The sequence below is a fragment of the Harpia harpyja genome, chromosome 11, assembly GCF_026419915.1.
Source record: "Harpia harpyja isolate bHarHar1 chromosome 11, bHarHar1 primary haplotype, whole genome shotgun sequence".
Lineage (NCBI taxonomy): Eukaryota > Metazoa > Chordata > Aves > Accipitriformes > Accipitridae > Harpia > Harpia harpyja.
The window spans coordinates 6,727,068-6,750,352 of record NC_068950.1 but is presented as its reverse complement, the minus strand read 5'-3'; the positions used below and the strand labels follow the sequence as shown (position 1 = coordinate 6,750,352).

The window sequence follows — 23,285 nt, the reverse complement described above, 5'->3', positions numbered from 1 at the left end:
AAATTAGCAACAAATCTTTCCTAATTGTGGAAGTTGAATCAGCTACACAGACATACATCAGAAGGACTGGAAAGTCTCTGTTAGAAATATTTGCTATCTCGCAACTTTCTGAAAAAAGCAACTGACCATGAGTTAAGCCTTTGGGGACCTCCTCCTGCCCCCCATCCTTTAGCCTTATACGCTCAAGGTATCTGAATATACCTCTTAACCTCTCCAAGGGTAATTTCTCTTCACTGACATGGAGGTATCACCTCCCAGCAGTGGCAAGAAATGATGTTTTAGGTCACAGGCAGAAAGGTGTTTTATAAATACAGGCAGTACTTTCAGTAAACTGCCTTTGACTTGGTTTTAAAAATTTAGGTCTCATTTGCATTGTCAGTACCTGCTGGGTAAAGTGGCTTTAGGTGCATCTCTGTAAGGAACCTAAAGAAATTGGTGCTCTTCCTTCTCTACTGATCCATCATTTTCCCTCCTCTGATTTCACTACAGAAAATGGTTTACCCCTCCTTCCACATTCTGCCAAAGTTGAATAAAAGCATGCCTTTATATAAATATAATTTCCCACAATGCAAATGCCACTGTCAAAGCCACAAGAATAAAGCAACATGAGAGATACAGAAACACAATCAGATAACAAGGAAAGAAACACTTAGCAGCGAGACTGCATTTTTGCCTGAATCCCCTAGATTTACCCAGAGCTCTGCAATGACTTCAGCTCAGACTTGGGTGGGTCTCTGTACGTCTTGGCAGCAGGGACAGGCAAAGTTCCTAGGCCGCCGATGGCTGGATGGTGGTCTGGCACACTCAGGCCAGGGCTGGTGCTCCAAATCCAAGCCGCCTTTTGTTTTTCCCAAAATGTCGGTTCAGAGACAACAAGGTTTTAATATCAAGATGCAGTGGGCTGAATCCAAATTTGACGGCAGCGTTTTAATCTCTGCAATGTGTATTGCATTACAGATGCTTGTTGGAAAGATGTTTCTCATTCTGCAGATCCCAGGACATCTGTATCGCTAAGGATTCATCAACTATTCATAGTTTCTTCTAATTAAAGAGATATTCACTATAATAATGTTAAAGAAGTTGTCACTTCTGTTACTAATAATCTCAGTTAAAACAGGAGACTATGAAGATGAAGTTTCCTTTCATTTTTTTTGCCTGTTGGTTTGCATAACTCATATTTACCCCAGCCTGATGAGCTTCCTTCTCTTCATATTTGTAGCTAAGTTTCACTTCTAAATCTCAGTTCTGAGTCCAGTTTTGCTGCCAAGTGCCTGCTCTGTTTGAATTTCTAGTGTTGCTGAGGAAGACGTAAATCAGTTCTAGAAAGACTTCATTTCATAAGGGGAAAAAGGTCTATAAACATTTAACGTTTTTTCCCCAAAAAAGAAAACCTCAAACCTAAACAAGAAAACAGCCTGATGGAAAATAGTCTTAAAAGGCATAAGTAAGTTATATGATTAACGGACACTTGGTGGCAAAAAGGATCTTGGATGCCTAATGCTGAGGATTCTTCCTTAATCACCCCCAACCTACCTTACAAAAGTGCACTTCAGAATTGCTGGGCATATCCTACAGGTGGCTGAGCAATCTGACCCCCATGGCCACCAGAAACAGGAGGGTTCCTTCTCCCCTCCTCAGCCCTTGCACCTTCCCTGCCAACCTCTGGCAATTGTCAGACTCTTCTGCAAGTTCCCTGAACTCTTCAGGCTGTTCTTCTGCCAACACAGTAAAATGCTCAAGGATGGATCTGACAAGAGCATGCACAACCAAGGAAACATTGACAACAGGAACTCTCCTTTCTGGTGGTGGTAAACTGTTTAATTGGCTCATTGGTCTTTACGCTAAAAAAATCCTGGAAGCTGCTCATGTAGCTAGGGAAGAAAAGAAATCATCCAATTTTGAACAGTGTGAGAGCACAGCATTATTTTTTTTTTTACTACAGTGCTGTGGGAAGTCATACAAACCATCAAAACTTACAGCACTGTGATGGAGGCAAAGCACTATGCACTTTTCATGACCAAACAGCAGTTTCCTTAGAAAAAGCTTTCTCTTTTGACAACAATAGTTTACTTGAATCCTGGTCTGAAGCCTGACTGATAAAGGATAAATGGGTGTAAACTGGTGCAGGAACATCACACTCCTTGTCCATCTTGTGACTGTGCGTGTGAGTAACTGCCTGTCTGCCACAGGAATTGCATTAGCAAGATCACAGGCACCAGATTAGATTAAAGAGAGTGAAAGGTCAGCTTCGGGAAGATAAAAATGTAGAGATGCTTGCTTGCATGCTACTCAAAAGACACATCAGGCTATAGCTTTCAGGCTGGGCCTGTCTCTCTTCCTGGAGAGTAATATGTTTTCTTCTATCAGTACTTGCCAACTCTCAACCACATTTAAAACATAATGGCTCGAGCAAATAGAAGCCTTTCATCTCCCCACTTCGGGTGAGATTAATTTTTTCCAGCTTTAGCTGTCTGACAGAGTTGTCTAGGTTCCCTTTAAGATCTACAGAAGGAGAGAGGCACCTCCGGAAGGAAATTCAGTCCATGCAGTGGTAGGTGTTTGGGATAGGTGGGAAAAAATTAAGAGGAGCTTTTCTGCCTCCATTAAGTGGAGAAGGAGCCTCGCGCAGTGCTTGAGAATTTGTGGTGCCTGGTAGTCCATAAAGCAGCAACAGCAGTCTGTGAAATGATTTAAGAAAAAACCCAGACGCAAAGAAGCTAAGGAAGAAAAACAGAAGTATTAGAGGAACACTGCAAATGAAGCAAACCTAAGCCAAATTTGGGGAGTGTGGCCAGTGCATTGAGGGAAGTTTTGTCACCTTCCGTTCAGCATTGGTGAGACCATAGCTGGAATACCGTGTAAAGTTTTGGGTCCCCTTCTCCTGTCCCAGGCAAAGATGGATGTGGGGAAACTGGAGAGGGGCCAGCAGAGGCTATCAAGATGGTCAGGGCCTGGGACACACGGTCTGTGAAGAGAGATGAAGGGAGCTGGGCTGGTTCAGTCTGCTGAAGAGGAGACGAGGGGGCCAACCTAGGAGCAACCTACAACTACCCAAAGGGAGTTACAGAGACAACAGAGTAAACTCTGTAGTGCCAGATGACACACCAAGGTGCCACAGCCACGTGCGGTGGTTTGGGACATTCAGATTCTTCCCCTGCCAGGCAGTGCAGCCCTGCAATGGGTCACCACAAAGGTGGAGGATCTCCCTATCCTTGGAAGGTCCTGAGACTCGGCTAAACCAAGCCACAGCTGATCTGATCTAGTGCTGACAATAGTCCCGCTTCAGACTAGAGACCTGCGGAGGTCCCTCCAGCAAACACTCCTATGATTTTGTGAACATTCATAGTTTGAGTGCAATTGTTAGCAAGTGAAAAACAAAATTACAATACTGCACAAGACTGTTAGTGGATTTTTACAAAATCCTTTCCATTAAGGTTTATTTAGAAACTCTGGTGTACAGGGAGATGGTGCCAGTGATACCAAACAGAAATGAATGGGTGCAGTTCTCTGCCTTTATCTCACTCGACATGTGCCACTAACTTAAACATCTAGGACTACAATAAATGCTTTTGCCTTCAAGTATTCTAATTATGTACATTTTGCATGTGAAACAAGAAGTCTCAAGCTAATTTCAACGTTTTCTGCCAATATCCTGCAAAGTATGATGCAACCATATCAGAGAACCGCAGAAGCCATGTTTTCATAAATGTGGGGTTTAAAAATGAAAAGCTCCATTGACAACATTTCACCAAGCCACTAGAGTTTCCAGCTTTTCTAACTATTTCAAAATACTGGGGACTTTCAGGTCAAAGAAAGGCTCTACTGGAATTCTAATCTCAGAATAAAGATGTGTGTCGTGGTTTAACCCCAGCCAGCAACTAAACACCACGCAGCCGCTCACTCACTCCCCCCCACCCAGTGGGATGGGGGAGAAAATCGGGAGAAGAAGCAAAACCCGTGGGTTGAGATAAGAACGGTTTAATAGAACAGAAAAGAAGAAACTAATAATGATAATGATAACACTCATAAAATGACAACAGCAATAATGAAAGGATTGGAATGTACAAATGATACGCAGTGCAATTGCTCACCACCCGCCGACCGACACCCAGCCAGTCCCCCGAGCGGCGAATCCCTGCCCCCCACTTCCCCGTTTCTGTACTGGATGGGACGTCACATGGTATGGAATACACCGTTGGCCAGTTTGGGTCAGGTGCCCTGGCTGTGTCCTGTGCCAACTTCTTGTGCCCCTCCAGCTTTCTCACTGGCTGGGCATGAGAAGCTGAAAAATCCTTGACATTAGTCTAAACACTACTGAGCAACAACTGAAAACATCAGTGTTATCAACATTCTTCGCTCTGAACTCAAAACATAGCACTGTACCAGCTACTAGGAAGACAGTTAACTCTATCCCAGCTGAAACCAGGACAATGTGAAGAATGACACATGAAGGTTTTTAGACAAGTAAGTACATCCGTGTACCCTTACACACTGAGGCTACAAATACTATGGCAAAATAACTGATTTTATATGGATAGCATCAATGCATGGGCACTTTTCTAATCATCTGAACTATGCTCCCGTATGAACCCTCTCCTCTTTTTCTTACTACTGTAGTGGTTTTAATTCTACACAAAAAGACTGAACATCTTGGACTCACCACAATTTCTGCAAAATATCAGAGAGGTACTGAGCTCCCTGAAGGCACTAACTCCTAATCCTCTCCTCCAACACAGCTGGAGGGCCACTCAGCTTGTCATTAACCAATTTAATATGTGTAGTCTCTATTCTCTCTATTACCCCAACTCATCAATGAAAATACCTAATCAGGCCCTCAACACAAGGGTATACAGAGGAGCAAGAGCCTGAGGCTACTTCATCCTGGTGGATGTGCTCCCTTTCATTTCCATTCCCTCTCGCCCTCTGAACCTCTCCTGGCTCTGCAGAGCTACCCCAGACATGCACAAAGGCAACATGAACTCCAGAAAGTCCCCAAGCTGCAGATCATTTCCCTCTCTCCCTCTGATCACACAGAAATCTGTTTATAAGCATATGTCCTGGTTTCAGCATACCAAAAGCACACACAGCCCTGTAACAACTGCACATGCCGTTACTGGGAGGGAAACGGAGACAAGAAGGAAGCAATGCATTGTTTGATGGGTCAGATTCAATACTGTAATTTCATACAAGCCAAAGCAGCTGCATCAAGGCTTTGTCAGGACGTTTTCAAACAGAAAAAGCACTGCAAGCAGATAAAGGTGATTTGTAACAGAATAGGACAAAAGGTGTCATAGCCGAGGTACAGGGTTCTGGGTTTATTTTCCTTCATTTAATCCAGACCAGTCTTGTTCTTAGGCATCTACTTCCTATGAGAATTAAGTTACTGGAAGTGACTTTTATAAGAAAACAGGTAAATTCTTAAATCAACTATCGAGATTTGGAGAGACTATGTAACTCATAAGGGCTGTCAGTTTTGATCCGTGTGAAAAGGTCCTAATCTGCAGGGGGATAATGGACGATGATGGTTATAACTCCCAGGAGAGCACAGGAAGGATAGGAGCGCTGTAGAGAATTAAATGGTAATTATTCAAGAACATACAAGACATCAGGCTGTTCTCCCTGACAAGGTCTGCAGCCATACTCTCCTGTTTACAGACACAGCTGTGCAAGATAATGAGACTGAAGTACATACACACTTTTTTACATGCACTTGTTACATCCTCTTGACAAGTCACATGTTGCTGGTAAAATCCTCATCCTGGACTGCCATACCAAACCGACCCTTACCAACTCTACACTGAAATGGAAATATCTTGTCATGACATTGCAACAGTTTACCCAGCTGGCTTAACACTCTTTTATTAGTATTTGTCGTATCACCTCTTGTGTTTAGCCTGAACCTAAAAAGTTCCTTTCTCCTTGTGTAAATGTGGTTCTTTACAATTTCTCTTATTCTCCTAGAGCCACAATTAACTGCTTTTTTCAAAATTTTACACCAAGAAAACTGCTGCATCTGTCCTTTTTCTCCAAATGACAGCATGTTTATGTCCCATTTCATTTTTGTACACATTTCTCTATGTTGGCACTTTGGAAACCAAGCTTGAGAAGTTAGGAAACTTCTTGCCTAGTTTGTACGCGGCACCTTGGTTGCCTGCTGGAGAGTTACAGCTTACAGCTGGTAAGCAAATACCAAACAGATGGTTTAGCAAAAGCAAAGAGAAACCCACAGTGTATTTCTCTGATGTCAAGGAGATACCCTTATGGAGATGTTGGCCCCAGACTACCTGAGACAGCAAAATAGTTCCTTTTCAATCTCATTTTCCTGTAGTCACCTGCGCAGTGATTACCTAGTGAGTTCCTGATCCTGATGAAAAACTCCAGGTCCAAGTGCTCAGGACTGTTCTTAGAAAGGAGCAGAGCTCCATGCCAGTTTCCTGGAAAGGAGATTAAACAAGGGTCTCCCAGATGCTAACAAGTGACTCAACCCAGGAACGCCCACACTGGGCAAGGCTTCAGGGAAGGAACCATCAATGAGGAACAGCTTGGGAATGTCCACTTCTAGAGTCCCAGAGGAGAGTATTGTTTAAAACACAGGAGCCTGGCTGGACTTGGATCAAGCGAAGAAGGTCTATGTACCTTCCTTGCACAGAGTGAGCTCTCAGTCTGAGCACAGCTTAGACTGTTTTCCTCATATTGGTTATCACCTCTGTTTGAGATGGCTGACACTTCAAACCTTATTTTGGATAGTCATAAAACCAAGGAACAATAATAATCACTTATGCAATGCAATGCTTAGTGGAACTTTGCTAACCAAACTCCAAGGGCAGTGGCCCATGGGATTTAACAGATAGGCCACTTCTGCCTAGGACTCTCGCGGTGCACATGCTGTTCGAATTGTTCACGTGCCCCTCCCGCATAGCTTTGCCTTCTCTTGATGAGAAGTATTTTCTAGTGCCAGAATTATTCACAGGCACATTTTAGCGTTTGTGATGCCAGCACAAAGAGGATTTCCTGAGCAGTGGTTTCCAGCATGAAAGATCTCTGAGCTTAGCCCAAGATATTCCAAATTCTTAATGGGTGATCCAAAGCCGGACAGTTTCTGTCAGCTATGCTGGCAAAACTGGAGTTTATCCAACCACACGGTGAGGAGCAAGCCATACCAGGCATGAAGCAAAATGATCTCATTCTCAGACCCATCCCTCCACTTTAACTATCAGAAACAAAAGTCCACCCTACAGGGAACTGGTACGGAAGTATATTTTAAAAGAATTAAGTAGTGAGATGCTGCTATGGACACAGGTAGAACACCCCTATATAGGACTCCCTGAAAGAGCGTTTAGCCATAAAGCATACACTTCTGCACAGACCCATCCCAATACTGTGATAAAACACAGTGAAGAAAAAAAGACTGCATTCTGGGGAAAAGGCCCTACTGCTTTCTAGGATTCCTAGAGAGGAGATTTAGGTGCCAAAGAGTCTCCGAACATTTCTTAGCCCTTTATGAGAAGCAAGTGAATTTCTGCAGCTACTATGCTGCCTTTCCATTAGCAAACCTGGTAGATAGACCACAAGCAACCATGAGTCCCAGAAGTAGAAAATAAGTTTTATGTTCCACTCTCAAACAGTTTTAAAGCCAGTTACAAGTTTCAAAGCCAGTTTAAAGATAAAACTGTACAGTTAATTTTATCACACGCCTTGTCCTAGGAGTGTAAGTGATTTAAAAATAAAACCTGGAAGCCAGAAGTGTTCTCTTTGGTCCAGTGGGAGGTGATGATAATCTGCACACACTCATAATAGCACCTGGGCTCTTACTTCATAAAATAAGTTTTGTGTGCTGTCCAGCTAAAAATCTGGCAAAAGGATTAATTCAAACTGGAAGCAAATAACTTAATCTGACCAGAATTAACTCTAAAAGCATGCCTAAGATTTTAAATAATGCTCTCAAATGTAATATTATAATGATTAACACTAGCTAAAAGGTAGGATTTCTACTGTGGACACAAACACTACCTAATGAAACCAAGAACATCTCAATTCTGCACATTTTACTTTTATAAAGACTCTCTCTAGGGCTGTCAGATATAAAAACTGAAAATGAACAGAAAAAAATCAGTAGTCTGAAGCTGTGAAAGTGTTAAGTCCAACTGAGAAAACAGGCATGGTTATTTCAAAGTGTACTATCATCCATACTCTCTGCGTATACTATCATTCAAGGCAAATAAAATATCAAGGTCATTTTTTCATGCAGAAGCTCATTCCCACCAAACACAAGTCAATGCCTTACTGGCTACTGCAGCTCCAGAGTTGAAGGCATCATTTATGTCTTTATACAGTCAGGGCTCGGTCAGCATCAATTCCATAATTAAATACTGCTACAGATCATAAGCAAGAGCCCATCATTCCCTTCTGGGAACTGTTCAGAATAATCTGAGCCAAATTTTCTTACATGAATACCATGCTATCACTAAAGAAAAAAACATTATTATCTGGCATTATTAAAGTATTATTAATGCATTACTAAGCTTGGGTTATTTCCTGAAGGAAAGGAACTGCTTCAGAGCTGCATTTCCACTGTCTGCTCTACTTGAATGCACATTACTTGTTTGTGGATAAACTTGTGTTCTGCTCATTTTGTTGTCAGCAATTATCTGTTCTCTGTTCTTAATGAGTGAGATACTGCTGTCACTTCCTTTACTGAGACAATTCCCACTTTATACTCACATCTTCCTCCCACACTTCCCAATTATACTTCTCTAGCCTATGTCCACACCAATTTCATAAGCAGTGGGTCTTTTAAGAGGCTTTCCAAAACCAACAATCTTCCTCTATTTCTTGCCCACAACTCTTTGTCTGTCAAGCATGCAGCGCATTTTAAATACATGTATACTATTACTGGTCACGTCTGTCTGCAACCAGTTTGGGTTTTGGAGACATTTTTTGCAGTATGTTTTATTTTCACTATAATTATCTACAGCGTATGTTGTCCTTCCAACTACTAGTTTAAAAATAACAAAGTATTAGTTAGGCCTGGGACATATAAGGCTGAAAGAAGTTCAGTGACGGCATTAATACGATTCATGAAGTTCCAGCAACCATACAGAAGACAAACAAATCAAGACTACACACACAAAATTCAAGAGTATCTTGTACTCCATGCCAGACATATTCAAGAGACTTTTCTGTCTCTGCTTATACATCTGTCCTCAACACCACATTCATTCTCAATTGCATTCGGAGGACAGTGAGGTTTGAAGGGATCCAAGGAGATAAAAATCAGAGTGACTAAGACTTTGCTTCCAAAATGTCTCAGAGAGCTAGGAACAGAACAGACATTTCCAAAGGAAACAAAACCCCACTTGATGTGACAGGCATTACCTCCCTTCTCAGAAACGCGTTTTGCATTCTTGTTCCGGTCCCTCCTAACCACTGTTTGCATCTGGCTGAGCCAAGCAGCTGCTGCCCGGAAGAGGCCACACTGCAGCTGGCACTTGCTGGCTGCTCCTCTTTGGCTTCCACTCACTACACATCCAAGGTGTCTCATTGCCTGGCTCCTTCTCTTCCTTCTTTGCCCAGCCTGCTTGTCTGGATGCTGCCCCTCTGAAGCACACACATAGCCCTCTGCTTCTTTGGTCTTGAAAGTATGTTCTCACACAGGAACAAAACTTCTAGGCATTGCAGAGTAACAGAAATAACGAAGCAATCAGAGGCTTTGCTGGAAAACACTATAAAGGTGTTGATAGAAATGCTTTTTAAAGAATTGCTGGCCTTCAGCTGCAAACCTAAAAAAACCTTTGATTTTCCTATTACTTGGAGCTGTGTTGTTCTCGTATGCATGTATTTTGATAATCCCAGGATTAAAGTAAGACCATTTGTGCTCTATAGACCAACATACATTTTTAGACTTAATTTTAGATTATTAAATTTCTCTCTGGAGGTTTTTAGACTAAGCAAGAACAGCTCTAAGATGCTACCAAAAGCAACACCTTCCCCAGCTTAGTATCCAGAAGACCACAGAGAACCCTTCTCCCCACCATGTCCCAGTCCCTTTGATAGTCAGTTTGCCCCTGCTCCCCACCTGCTTCCACACCAGGAAGGATGACAGTTCTGAGAAAGACCAAAAAGAAAGCCTGCTTCACTGTTTTTATAGGGACACGAGGGCTTTGGGAGGAGAAAATTCTCACTGACATGGAGAAAATCCACAGTTTAGCCAGGGAAGAAGGAATTTGTAACAAAGAATGCAGCAGGCCAGACTTTGTTTTCACTAGCGACACTTAGATGGAAACAGGAGGTTTTCATAATGGATTTTCAAATTTGAAAGTCAAATGCAGCCATAATTTGACAGAGGCTGGCTCGCTGAGCTTCAGGGCATGCTGAAGTACAATCACACACACTGATTGCTTTCTCAAGTTTTCCCAGGGAGGCAAAGGTTAGCCTCACAGAGAAGACAGGCTAAAGGGTGACCTCTGCTTTGAGAAGGACAGGCAATTTTATCATGGATACTATGTCCTTACCCTCAATTATTCTCAGCATCTGTATACAATATAGGACAAGATCTTAAAATCCTAGGATCTTGGGATAAAGCAATTTTTTCCTCTCAATAGCTAAGGTCAGGTTTCCCAAAGAGAAAGGGGAGTTTGTAAAATCTTACGTAAATCTGCATGTTAAGTTGCAGCAGTTGCAAACCCACAGGACTCAAACATATAAATTAGCTACCATGTCTTTAGGAGCAGCAAGATTATGTGAGCCTAATCGTTGCATTTTATCTGAATGGAAGACCAAATTGTACATCCCAGCCCACGGAAACCCACAAACAAAGTCAACTCCAGAAAACTTCATGTTCAGTAAAAACCACCCTTTGTCAAGTGTAACAAAACAGGAGAAAAGTATACGTTAGCACTTAATATCTGGCTATGAAACATCATCTGAAGCCGACTTCTTATAGTGCAGTTTTGCCTGCAGGATGCAGATGGCATCAAGAGTGCAGTGAATTGGAACCTGCCTCACTCATGTCTCTGAATGAATTCAAACTATTGCCAGAACTGTGTGTGCAGCACAGCAAACTACTGCTATACAAGAATGTCAAAGCCAGGCACTATAATCTTTTGCTGCCTGAAAGTAATATATCATCCCAAATACAATTAACACGGCACAGGCTTATTACCAACAAAAGCAAAACACAACTTAAGATATTTTTATTCCTAGCACATTGAGCGTTCACACAAAGAAAGAACAGAAGTTCTGATTTAAATTTGGCTCAATCACTTCAGTGAAAATTTGTTTGCAGAACTTGAGAAATCCTTAAATGTTTGTTGCAGATGTTGGCTTGTAGGATCAGAAATTCACATCTATAATAATACGCTTCCCTGAAGCCTTATGGTTTAAGTGTCACGGCAATGAAGCAGAAATTTACAAAGTGAAATTCTGGTCCTACTGAAGTTGGTCAAGGCTTTGCCATTGATTTCCATAGGGTGAGCATCAGTCTTGCTCTAACAAATAAGAACCAGAATCACGTTTTATTATATATTTTTTTTACTGCAATATACTGTAAGATATTGTATGCACGCTGCATTAAATGTAATTGGCAAACTTTGATATTAGGAGACATCTGTGCTTTGAAACAAATAGAGGAAGTAGTATGAGGAAATGCTAGTGGCCTTCTAAATTTCCCAAGCGAATCAAACTTTAAACCATGCTTCCAGTATTTATATTCTTACCCTAAAAAATGTCACTGTCCTTAATAAGCCTGCAGAGATGTCATCAAAGGGTCACTGACAGAATCTTCCAGGATGGGGCAATCTACTGCTTAATCACTGCAAGTTGTGGGGACTCTGATCCTAACCACAAAGGAATGGAACGATCTGGAGTGGCATTTACAGGCCAAAGTAAATTGGAACGGATTTGGTTTCTCCAATGATTTACTTAATTACCTTTCAAATTAAGCTAGCTATTCAAGTAATTCTAGAAACAATCTCAAGGTCTGAAGACTCCATGGCAAAACAGATGTGAGCTCTGAGAGAGAACTGTTTGGGTGCCAGGCTTACAGGAGAACTGCAGCGGCAGCCAGGTGTCTATCGCCCTGCTGACATAGCATGTTATGTCAACTAACTTGAATTTTGCAGCCACGCTCCACTGGGGTTTTAGAACAGATCAAACAGACTTGGTATGGCAGGCATTAAAGGGCAGAAATCAAAGGTGTTGGCAGAGCCTTTCAATTCTGCCTCTTAGACCTGGGAAAAATGGAAGGAAGGTTCAACAACTGGAGACTCCAGCGTGCTTCAGCAGAGCTCAAACTGCTGTACCCTTCCCAAAGAAGCATGGCAACTTGTTCTCACTACCCGCTGCACAGACCTCTCAGCTCTGAACGGGCTCCCAAAACCAACCCAAAACAGCGCAACTTGGAGGCAGGCTGCAAAGACGTAGCTTCTGAGTGCTGAAGCATTTGGGGACAGCAGAGGGGCCAGGTGTGAATATAGACTACTGGGAATGTGTATCTTGTTACATTGCCAGGTGTCAGTTTCTGCAACGCTAAATGACCACTGAAAACAATGGCTTCCTAAGAGTTAAGCAGCAAGAAAAAATAAAATTAACAAGTTAACATCTCCAGAAATAAATGGTGATAAGCCCTGCCTATGAGGGATGTTGGCTGCTGAGGCCTGGCAGAGCTGGGAAACAATGCTGCCTCTGTTCAAGAATTCTTTACTCATTGTCAATTACATATTTCTTCTTGTTTAAAAATGACATTACAGATTCCCCTGGCAATAGCAGAGAATTAATTTCTCTAGATTCCCAGAGTGAAAGCCCAGCTTCTTGTATGGACTCAGCTGATCCAAATACTACTTTATTTATGTCTCTCCTCCTTAAAAAAAAAAACAAAACTCCAGCTGTAAATATGCAGACATGCAAGCCTTCCAAGGCAAGGTAAGAAAATAAAATTGATGAGATCATGAGAAATTCAGTCTTACAGGTACCAAGCATCACCAGAGGATGACATAGTGCATATGAGCTTTGCTCCCCTACCTTCCAGCTTCAGAAGCTCTGGCCGAGTCCTACTATATGAGAGGCATGGGCAGCCCCAGCAAATGCCATTTTCTAGAAAACGCAAGGAACTCGGGGCACAGCTCCTGTAGTGCAAGTGAGAACATGCAGAAAACACACAAAAAATGTGTTACATTTCAGCACATGCACCCAGGAGAGATACTGCATTATGTGACACTGCACACAGAGCAGAAAGCATGTGGAAAGAGGATCCCAGAGAGATCAGGTGGAAGGGAACCCTGGAGACCCATAGTCCATCTCTCACTTGGAGCAGGACCATCACCAATACCAGAACCATCCACTCCCTGGAACTCTTAACTGCTCTTTTGTATATGGCTGTATCTTCCTGTTCTTTTGTACATGGCTGTTAACAGCTTATTAAGTGCTTGGGAGTGTCTGCATGGCAAACAGCCAGAGAGGAGAACCAACCTATCATCTCCAGGCCTTGCCTTCTAACTTGGACAAGAGAGCAAGCAACATGAGTGAACTGTCCCGTAACACTGAGGAGGAAATCCGTCCCCTCTCAGCTCCTAATCATCATGAAGAGGGAAGTCTGGTCCAAAGAAAATGAAGTCAGCAGTCCTCAGGAGAAGGTGAAAGGGCACCTCCCTGACTGGGGCCCTGCTGACAGCACCCCTCGGGCTGTGCAGGAGTCCTTTCTTCTGCACTCACAAAAGAATCCAAGCAAGTCATTTAAAAGTGCCTCAGGGCAGAGCTTGTCACTAGATCAGGTCTGCCCTGGTAAAATAATAAATGAGGTAATGCATAAAACTGCCTTCAATATGAGGACGTTTCATTCATAAAACAGAAATACCAACAGCTTTGCTACCAAATAAACTTCAGAGATGGTTTAAAAAAATCCTCACACCTCTCCTTGCAGTAGAGCAGAGCCAACCAGTAGGGATTCTGTAGCACAAGACACACTCTGTTTCCAAGGACAGCTCTGCAAGTTGAAATGAGAGCTGACAACTTCCAGGTCATTAATCTGACAGCGTAAACAGAACCTATGTACCAGTTCATGCATTCAGGTGGACTACAGCAACGGCTGCAACTGAAGAACTAGACAAACACTATTCTGCTTTTTGTTTGGAGTTTCCAGAAAAACTTTTATAATCAGTTCTCCACTCCCTTCTACTCATCCCCAGGATATGTGGAGCCTGGTGTCGGCTATATTTGTGTTGCTAGCTGAAAGAACAGCAGAACATGCCAAGTGTTTAATAACAAAATTCCAGCCTTGTGACACAACCCAGTAATCCTAAGACTGGAAACTAACCTCATATTTCTACTCAGCATAAAACTCTAATCCTAACAAGAGCGCCGCCATTTTTATTTTGCCTGAACCTTTCCTAAAGACATGTATCTCACCAATTAAGAAAGTTACTGTAGAACAGGTCAAACAGGGATGTGTTACCTATGTACATATGGCGTCTACAGATTGGTAGAATTATGACAACACAGAAACTGCTAAAACTAGTTACACTCATCTGTGTGCTCTTGCACAGAATTGGTTGTAGCTGGATGAGCTGTTGTAGTTGCAACTACTGGTCTCCCATCACCCTGGGACACCTCTCAGGACGCTCCTATGGTGAGGAAACACACGCAGAGTTGCAGGTTCCTAGGAAAACTGTGGCTGGGAGTGAACATGCATAGAACAATCTAATATCATGACTGCAAAATAGCAAGGCAGGAGGCTTAGCAAGTGAAGACCCCATGTTCAGGCCAGGGCCAAATATGCCTTACAGACATGTCGAAAGGACTTATCAAGACCTCTGCAAAAGAGAGGAAATAAACTCTTCCACCCCTAGTTGCTGTTTCAACCACTGTTTCTCTTGATCATTTCCACCATCAAATCCCAAGCAGCTTCTCACTACTGCAGCTGTCCTGGCTTCAACACCACTCAGGCTTGCAGTACAGAAAGTGCCATCAAACACCTGGAATTCCATTTTAAAACAGCTTTTACTGTCACTAACTGTGCTGCAGATGTGAGGATGTGCCTGACAAAGCTGTAGCACAAGTCTATGTTTTATCCCAGCACAGACAGCAGAATTTCTCATCTGTCTCGACTTACAAGTCACAAAACAACAGAAAAATTATGCCATGGCACACGGTCCTGTACAGCTGCAATGTATGACACATAAAACTGCAAATGCAAGTGTTTTAGGGGAAGATAGAAATAATATTATGTTAAGCTTGCAGAAATAATTTGTGCACAGGGTACATTTATTCCTATACCCAGAAGCACAAAAAGTTTATACACCTACTAAATAAATATCCAGTTAACTATTCCGATTATTGGCCTTCTACCATGCATAAGTGTTTAACCACAGGGTTCATGCAATTCTGTGCTGTCTTGCCGTGGCTCTACAATGTTTTCTGCAAAGCTCTCTTTCCATTCCTAACTGTGATGGGCATATTTTGCAAAGACCATGGTCTGGCCATATTACTGTACAGGATATACAGAAGCATCACTTATGAAGAAACAAATTTAGCTTCAACCTTGACTAGGTCATCTTTTGTATTACAAGGAAAGACGTTCAGTGTTAGAAACAGTCTTATGGATACACATAAAAGGCCAGTATTGAACAAGTACTACACTTACTCTGCGAAATGACACCACGTAGAATGTATCTTCCCTTCTGCGAATAGCTTCAAAAAAATCTTGATAGCTCCTTGGAGAGGCATAATACACTTGCAGCTCATTCCCTGAGTTCCTGCTGAAATAAGGAAGGGGAGAATGTAATTATTTTAGACAAGAAAGTTAACTTCAGTGAGACAATGACTTTAAAGATCTGCTTTTCAAAAGAACAGAAGCTCTTCATCCATTTAGAGAGGCATGAGGAACGTTAAACACAAGTGAAGACAGTGAAACTACTGGTTATTTTTTGAAAGTTCAAGGTGCTTTAAAGGTCTTGCTGCAGGAAACTTTTCCAGGCTTGATTTTATTCATGCTTTTGAGGCTGGCAAAAACCTGTTGCTAGCTCAACAGAAAAAAAAGTTTCAAGTCAACCTGAAGTGTCTGAAAAATTGTGATGACTTCTGGAAATAGATTTTAGCAAATTTTAGAATGAAATGTCATTCTGAAATAAAAAATCAAAACATTTAATAATTCTTTAATTTTTTTTACTGCTAAGGATCCAAACCACTCAAATTGAAAAAAGTACAAAGAGTAAAGCATAAACAGAGCTTTTCATTTACTGTCAAGTGACAACCCCACCTTCTCTCTCACTCACCTTTTTTTTTTTTTTTTTTTAATCTCTGGTCAACTCAAAGATTTGCTCTTGATTTTCAATTTAGACAGTGGAGCAAAAATAAGATATTCACATAATTCTGGCTTATCTTTTTCACAATTCTCATCTTACATATATCAGACATGAGGAAAAGACACTCTGTCTAAACTATTCTAAGCAAAAACACTGGCAAGTTGTACAATCACAGTACTTATCCACTGTTTATCTTGGAAAGGTGAGAAATTCCCAGCACATATTGCTATCATGTATACTTGCCCTAATCCCATTCAAAAATAACATATTTAATCAAATTGGAAAGCTGTACTTACACAAACCATTAGCTGGACCTTCAACCAGTCATTTTAATTCTTTCCCACTTTAATAGCATAGTGTCTGTTTGCAGTATTTGTGGCAAAAACTCTGATCAGGCTATCCCTCCCAAGCTATCTTCTGCTGACCCAGATTTTAAACTATGGTGGCTGACTTAGATTATTTTGGTATGTTTCTAAAATATACATAACTATGCACCCAAAACAAGGCATAAATCTATCATCAAGTGATTTTCTTGAGCAGCAGTAATAGTAGACCATCATTATCTCCTCTCTTACTGCTAATATAGTCCTGTTGCAACCAAAGGACTGTAGCTGCCAAGCCAGTTGCCCTTTAACAGGATTGGGGGTGTAAGTCCTGTGGGATCAGGAGCAGGCAGCTCTACCCTATATATCCTCTTTAGCAAAACTCTGCAAGTGAGGAATCAGATCACATCCTTCACACACAGGAAACAAAGATTGGAGCTAATGTGAGCTTGATTACTTATTCATAAAAACATGTAGGCCCACCAAACCACCCCTGAGATTCAGCATTGAAGTTTTACTGGGATAGAAGGCATCACGCCCACACATTGCTCAGTAAAACACATCCTGAAAACTGAAACAGGTCCCACAGATCCGTTTGCTCGCCCACACTCAAGAAGATACAGCTAGACCTAAAAAGCAGCCTTTTATAATTCTAAATCCAGCCATGGGAGAAAGTTGTTCCAAAGCACTTGGAAACCACTGGGCCTTTACAAAGCTCTCCTGGGTCCGTGGAACAAGTCTATCACCAGTCCCAAATTCCAAGTAATACCAGTAATCCACTGGTATTACACCATACTTACCTTTGGGCATTTAAGAGTACCCACTATGGACTCCTCCATGAAAGGAAGGGAGGAACTTAAGATCTGAAGACAGGTGCAAAGCTACCATTTGTTTTAGTCATATGTTACCATATTACAAGAAAGCATCATATTAAATTGTGTGTATTAAAAGTTCAAAGGGCACTCTCATGCATCACAAAGCACTACGATGTTGCACCTATGATTGTTTTAAGAAGGAATAAGGTTGTGGACTCAGTGCATTATGCACCAAGAACCACTGTTTTAATAGGGCAAAATTTAGAAACGAAAATAATTGGAAAGTCCCAGTTTGATATCTGGAGCCCTAAATACACACTTGTAGAAACCCTCATCAAAATTACCTCTGAAGAAAGCTAAAAAGACTGAAGAGAGCTGGAGTGGGGGCTAGTGGGGGTTTAATGGTTTTCTTTGAAATCATCTTGATTTTGACCTTTTTCCTCTGCTTTGACTTCACTGCAATACTTTTCAATTGATCAATTTTCTTTTGGAATTCAGGACCAACATGACAATCTTGGTATCATCAGTGCTACAGAGGTGAATCTAGATCCTTCTAACGTCCTCCTGTTCATGGACTCAGGTCACTAACAAGGGAGTTCTAGAACGTAACGGTCACTCAATTTCCAGTCATAGCACTAGTATTAAAAATTAAAAGCCTCGACTGTATACTCCACAAAAAGGCACTTGAATCATTAGTAAAAGCTTCAGGGCCATCTACAAACATTTACATTACGTATCAGGAAACCTAAAAGTGGTTTAGTTTTTGGTTTTACACATTTGCAGAGACAATGCTAGTTCATTAACAGTTCTCCATAGGCAGTGCCTCAGGAGTAGCATCAATGACAAAACTGAATAAACAGCATCTTTCCTGTCTTCCCAATCAATGAGGCACGAGCACTGCAGAAAGCACCTGGGGTGCTGGCAGGTAAGCTGAACACAAGCCAGGAGGGCATCTTGGGGGCAATTGCATACTGGGTTGCATTACAGGCAGGGCCTGGAGTACAGGGTGTACAAGGAGAGACAGGAGACAGAGGGAACTGGGCTTGTTCAGCCTGGAGAAGAGGAGGCTGAGGGGGCTCTCATTGCAATCCTCAGCTTCCTAATAGAGGTTAACAAAAGGAGATGGAGACAGGCTTTTCTGACAGAGAGTAAACCTGAAGTTAAGCCTACTTTGAGTAGGAGGTTGGACTAGAGAGCTCCAGAGGTCCTTTACAACCTAAACTACCCTGCGATTCTATGATTTCATGGAGCATCTAATAGCTCATGGCTCTGGGAGGAACTGGAAGTCTGTTCTATGTTCTTAGCAGTTCCAGGACAGTCAAAGCACACAGCTGCCATGACTCACTGGTCCTGTTCATCCAAAAAAAAAAAAAATCTTACTTCCTTCTGAGCACAGCAGATTATTCCATACAGAGCTGCATGATGTTGCAGACTGTTTCTAATAATCCAGATTTTTTTATTTTTTTTTTTAAGAGTAATGCAGGCATGTATATTATACTGCCTTATGCCACGAGGCTTGTCTGTCCAGTCTTCAGTTAAAACAGACATCCTCCATCTCCCAGTAGAACTAAAAAACCTTTTTCTTTTTTTCTTACTAGTCAAGACATATCAAATTTTGGCAGCCTAGTTTCCGTTACATTTGCCTGCAGCTTGCTATTTTCTCCCAGGCTGATCCTGCTTTAAAAGCAGCAATGCAAACGGAAGGGCCACAGCTGTCTTACTTTCAGTGGCAACATTTCAGGTGTTCTTCTCAACAAAAAGTCCACTTTATACTCCATTCTGCTTACTCCTCTTTGTCACTTAAAAGCAGAGAACCTTTTAAACACTGTCACAGCAAATTCAGGAGAGAGAATCATAGAATCATAGAATCATTTAGGTTGGAAAAGACCTTCAAGATCATCGAGTCCAACCATTAACCATGCCACCTAAACCATGCCCTGGAGTACCCTGTCCACTTGCTTTTTGAATACCTCCAGGGATGGTGAATCAACCACTTCCCTGGGCAGCCCATTCCAATGTCTGACAACCCTCTCAGTAAAAAAATTTTTCCTAATATCTAACCTAAATCTCCCTTGCCTCAACTTGAGGCCATTTCCTCTTGTCCTATCTCCAGCCACCTGACAGAAGAGACCAACACCCACCTCACTACAACCCCCCTTTCAGGTAGTTGTAGAGAGCGATAAGGTCTCCCCTCAGCCTCTTCTTCTCCAGACTAAACAGCCCCAGCTCCCTCAGCCGCTCCTCATAAGACTTGTGCTCCAGGCCCCTCACCAACTTGGTTGCCCTTCTCTGGACACACTCCAGCACCTCCATGTCTTTCCTGTAGTGAGGGGCCCAAAACTGAACACAGGACTCGAGGTGCGGCCTCACCAGTGCCCAGTACAGGGGAACAATCACCTCCCTGCTCCTGCTGGCCACACTGTTCCTGATACAGGCTGTTTCGTTAAGCTTTTCTTTCCAGTTCTTCCTGTCCCCAAGAAAGAGGGACAGGATAGGTATATGGCATGGGGTGGGGGCAGGGGGAATCAGGAAACTCTGGGTTATTATATTCTAATCATCAGGGAAAATCAGGAGATGAAGACAAACCATGCAAATAAGATGTAATGATACTTTGTCAAAATAATTTGGTAATAGCTATAATGGCTCAACTCTTGAAGATAGTGAGAGAAACCTTTCTCCTACCAGACTCTCTGAAACCTTCTTATGAACTACTGGAGTTCCTCCAGATATTCCCAAGACAATCCCCCTTTTTTTATTCCCTAAAGATTCAAATCTCTTTAGGAAGGGACTCTGCAGAGTGAAGTAAAGGTTTTCTTAGGACTCATTGGTAGAAACACCCCAGAAGAGCGGAGCTGTAATACAGGGGTTTCTTTAAATGTAGTTTGAATCATCAAAAGCAGTTATTTGCTAAGGGACAGAAATTAAGCCAATATGTAGCTAGCACCTGACTTAAGAATCCTGACAACAAGGTGAAAACTGGCATTTTCTATCAGCTGTTGGTAAAAACTAGATTATTAAGTAGAAAGCAGTAACAAAGCAGTTGTTTTGCCTTACCTGAGGCTGGTGTCTGTGTAAGGCATGGCCATTAGCTGGGAATCTGCCTTCTCACTGAGGGAGCTCTGAAAAAGGGGGAAAACAGAAAGATGACACAAAGTGAAAACAACAAGCATTTCCTTGGTTTGGCACTACATAAAACACGATGCACATCTGTAGCAGGGAGTAAATATACAAAGGGGGTACAGAGGTTAATCAGTGCCCTGAACAATAAATGTATGTTTTCCCACTGGTGAAACACGAACAACTGAAATGGCCAGCAATCAAGCTGGAAACACAAAAGCAGCAACTGTTTTAATACAGCCAAGTTTGAAGTCACACATTCAGAGTCAAAGAAGGGAGGCTGGCATCATACACAGTATTGGCACATATTGTGTCATCCAAGTGCAAAATTTGCTATCAGTGATGTCAGATTTGCAGAATTCTTACAAGGTCACCTCCACTTTGTACCACTGACAAAACAGACTACCCACAACACACTTCTGGCGTTTGAAACACTAGAAGCACTGACCTTGCCCTGCTTAAATGTTCTACCATTCTCCTTTGGACACCAGTGAGAAGAATCTGAAGTTTAGTATTCAACAATTTTTCTCTAGAAAAATGTGGTATTGCCCAAATTGTTAAGTGCCTTTCCTTTTAAGGCTGTTACTAGCTCTTAATCAAATGAAACACTGAAAATTCATGGTCTTAATTTCATCCTCATTATTGGTATGCCATGTAGATGACAGGGATTTTAAAAAATGGGAAATATGAGCACAAATCTCATAATTATGTAGTCTTACCAAAAACATATCCCTCTAGCAAAAATCTGAAAAAATGAAATAGAAATATTTCAACAAAACCAATCAGCTGTGCCCCTTAACCATGAGCCAGATGAATGTGCTGTAGGTTGTATTTCTCTCCATTAATCAACTGTTTATCATTATCCTTACACAGCCTTACAGAGAATTCATAAAAGTCATTTTAGAAAACAATGAACATATTTTGATGACTGCCAAAAAAATTGAAAACCTTTAGCCTGAATCCAAGAGCAGGAATAGAAGAACTTTGACAACATAATAATCAACCAAACCCAGCAATTTAAAATGGGAAGTGTTGGGTACCCTAATTACAGGCACCATTGCTACTTTTGTCTATAATGACAAGCACAGACAAGTAAGAGAGAATATTTTGTTGTGTTGTCTGAAATTATCTTGTCATTCTGTTGACACACCAGTATAAACCTGCCTACCTGCATAACCCGTGCTTTCTGCTGTTGGTTATTTGACAATCTTCTAGATCTTGTTCGTTCCACTTCATGTCTATGAACCCATCCCCGAAGTTCATGATTCAGCCTAGAAAAACCCACAGCATTAACAGATGTTTCAAAGAATAGTGGCAGAATTTTTTTCATTTTAGAAAACAGTTTAACTAGCCACTATAAAGACACTGCAGATTACTACTCTTTTACCTTATGATAACTTATTTTTAATATCAGAGTAAGAAAATATAATTGCAAGATTAAATTTATGAGGGAATTCATAAGGAAATAGCTATAAATTACTGGGATCATGGATGTTTCAATATAAAGCATATACAGTACTTTCTTTTGCCCAATGAACAGTAATTCTGAAATTACTGGAAGGACTACTGAAATTTAAAATCAGAAGTTGATCAGTCCAAGACAAAATACTCGTTAAGAAGGCTAAAATATGGCAGATGAATTTGAGAGAAAGAATGGACAAAGCAGAATGGAGATAAGGTTAGTGAGGCACTCATATCTTTGGAAAAAGTGGAGCTAGGTGTTTTCTAACAGTGAATAAAGCACATCTGCAATGTCAGGTTAAGTCTGTTTGTATCGGAAGCTGAAGAGTAGGAGACCACCTTTTATATACTTCAGATGGAACAGGCTTTTAGCTGGACTTGATTTCCATATTATGAACATTGCTACATATGAAGTGATTTCTCTTTCGAGTCATGAAAAACCTCCAGGCAATCAAAAAATTGTTATTTGGTTATTGCTAAATGACCAGTGTGAAAACTGAGTGAAAATCGTTACTGAAAACATCAAAAGATGACAAAGATCCAGATCAATCTCCTGTCTCCATGGTAGTAGACGCTGGACAGTGCAGACACGTACAGAGGCACTGGTCACATACTGAATGAACACTATGAATGGACAATAACATCATCCAGAGCTGACTATCCAGTAGCGTTCACTCCACACACAATTTATATCTAAACTCCTAATAAAAGCTTAAATGCTCAGAAAAGGTTGTTTGCTCACCTGAGCGACTCTGTCCGGTTGATCAGGGGCTGACAGGGGGGTGGTGGTGGTGAAATATATAACAGTGGTTCTTCTGAGACTATCATCAGTGCTTTGTTATCAGATACAGAATGATCATACCTGGGAAAAAAAGAAAACAGGAAATCCCTTAAAATAGTTTTTCATGAACCTTTGACCAAATCCAGAGAATAAGCACTATCATCAGCAAACCCACAAAGGTTACAGCTGCTCCTATGGGACCTTCGATACAGGTGAATAACAACTTCTATCAATCATCCAATGGTCTCAGTCAATTCCCCAAAGGGGTCTGATAGCACTCAACAGACAGTTGAGCATTAGCAGATGTTGGATTTCTTCCCAAACAGGCCAGATATTGAAAGAAAATGTAGCCTGTAAAATATTCCTCATAATATGTAAACTATGAGATCTCTGCAGAGGCAACTTTCTCTTTCATTCCAGAGCCATGCAAGATTTGCTACAGAAATACTAAATTTATTAGTCACTAAAACCATGCAGATGTAAAGACTGTGAG

The 23,285-nt window shown here is 41.5% G+C and overlaps 1 protein-coding gene across 6 annotated transcripts in view; it reads right to left on the bottom strand.

Moving 5' to 3' along the window:
* The window catches only part of ATF6 (activating transcription factor 6), an 84,573-nt gene that overhangs the window by 35,360 nt on the left and 25,928 nt on the right, over positions 1–23,285 (bottom strand). For 4 of the 6 annotated variants that reach the window (XR_008237230.1, XR_008237231.1, XM_052801905.1 and 1 more), the window contains 4 exons: positions 22,754–22,873; positions 21,719–21,821; positions 20,488–20,552; positions 15,635–15,749 (listed from right to left, as the gene is read on the bottom strand). Coding sequence is in view for 4 of the 6 variants with exons in the window: in XM_052801905.1 (XP_052657865.1) it covers positions 15,635–15,749; positions 20,488–20,552; positions 21,719–21,821; positions 22,754–22,873 (403 nt within the window). In the remaining 2 variants the exon portion in view is untranslated. Of the gene's footprint in view, positions 1–13,017; positions 13,122–15,634; positions 15,750–20,487; positions 20,553–21,718; positions 21,822–22,753; positions 22,874–23,285 lie in introns of all 6 variants that reach the window. The other 2 variants (XM_052801908.1, XM_052801906.1) reach the window with 2 other exon arrangements.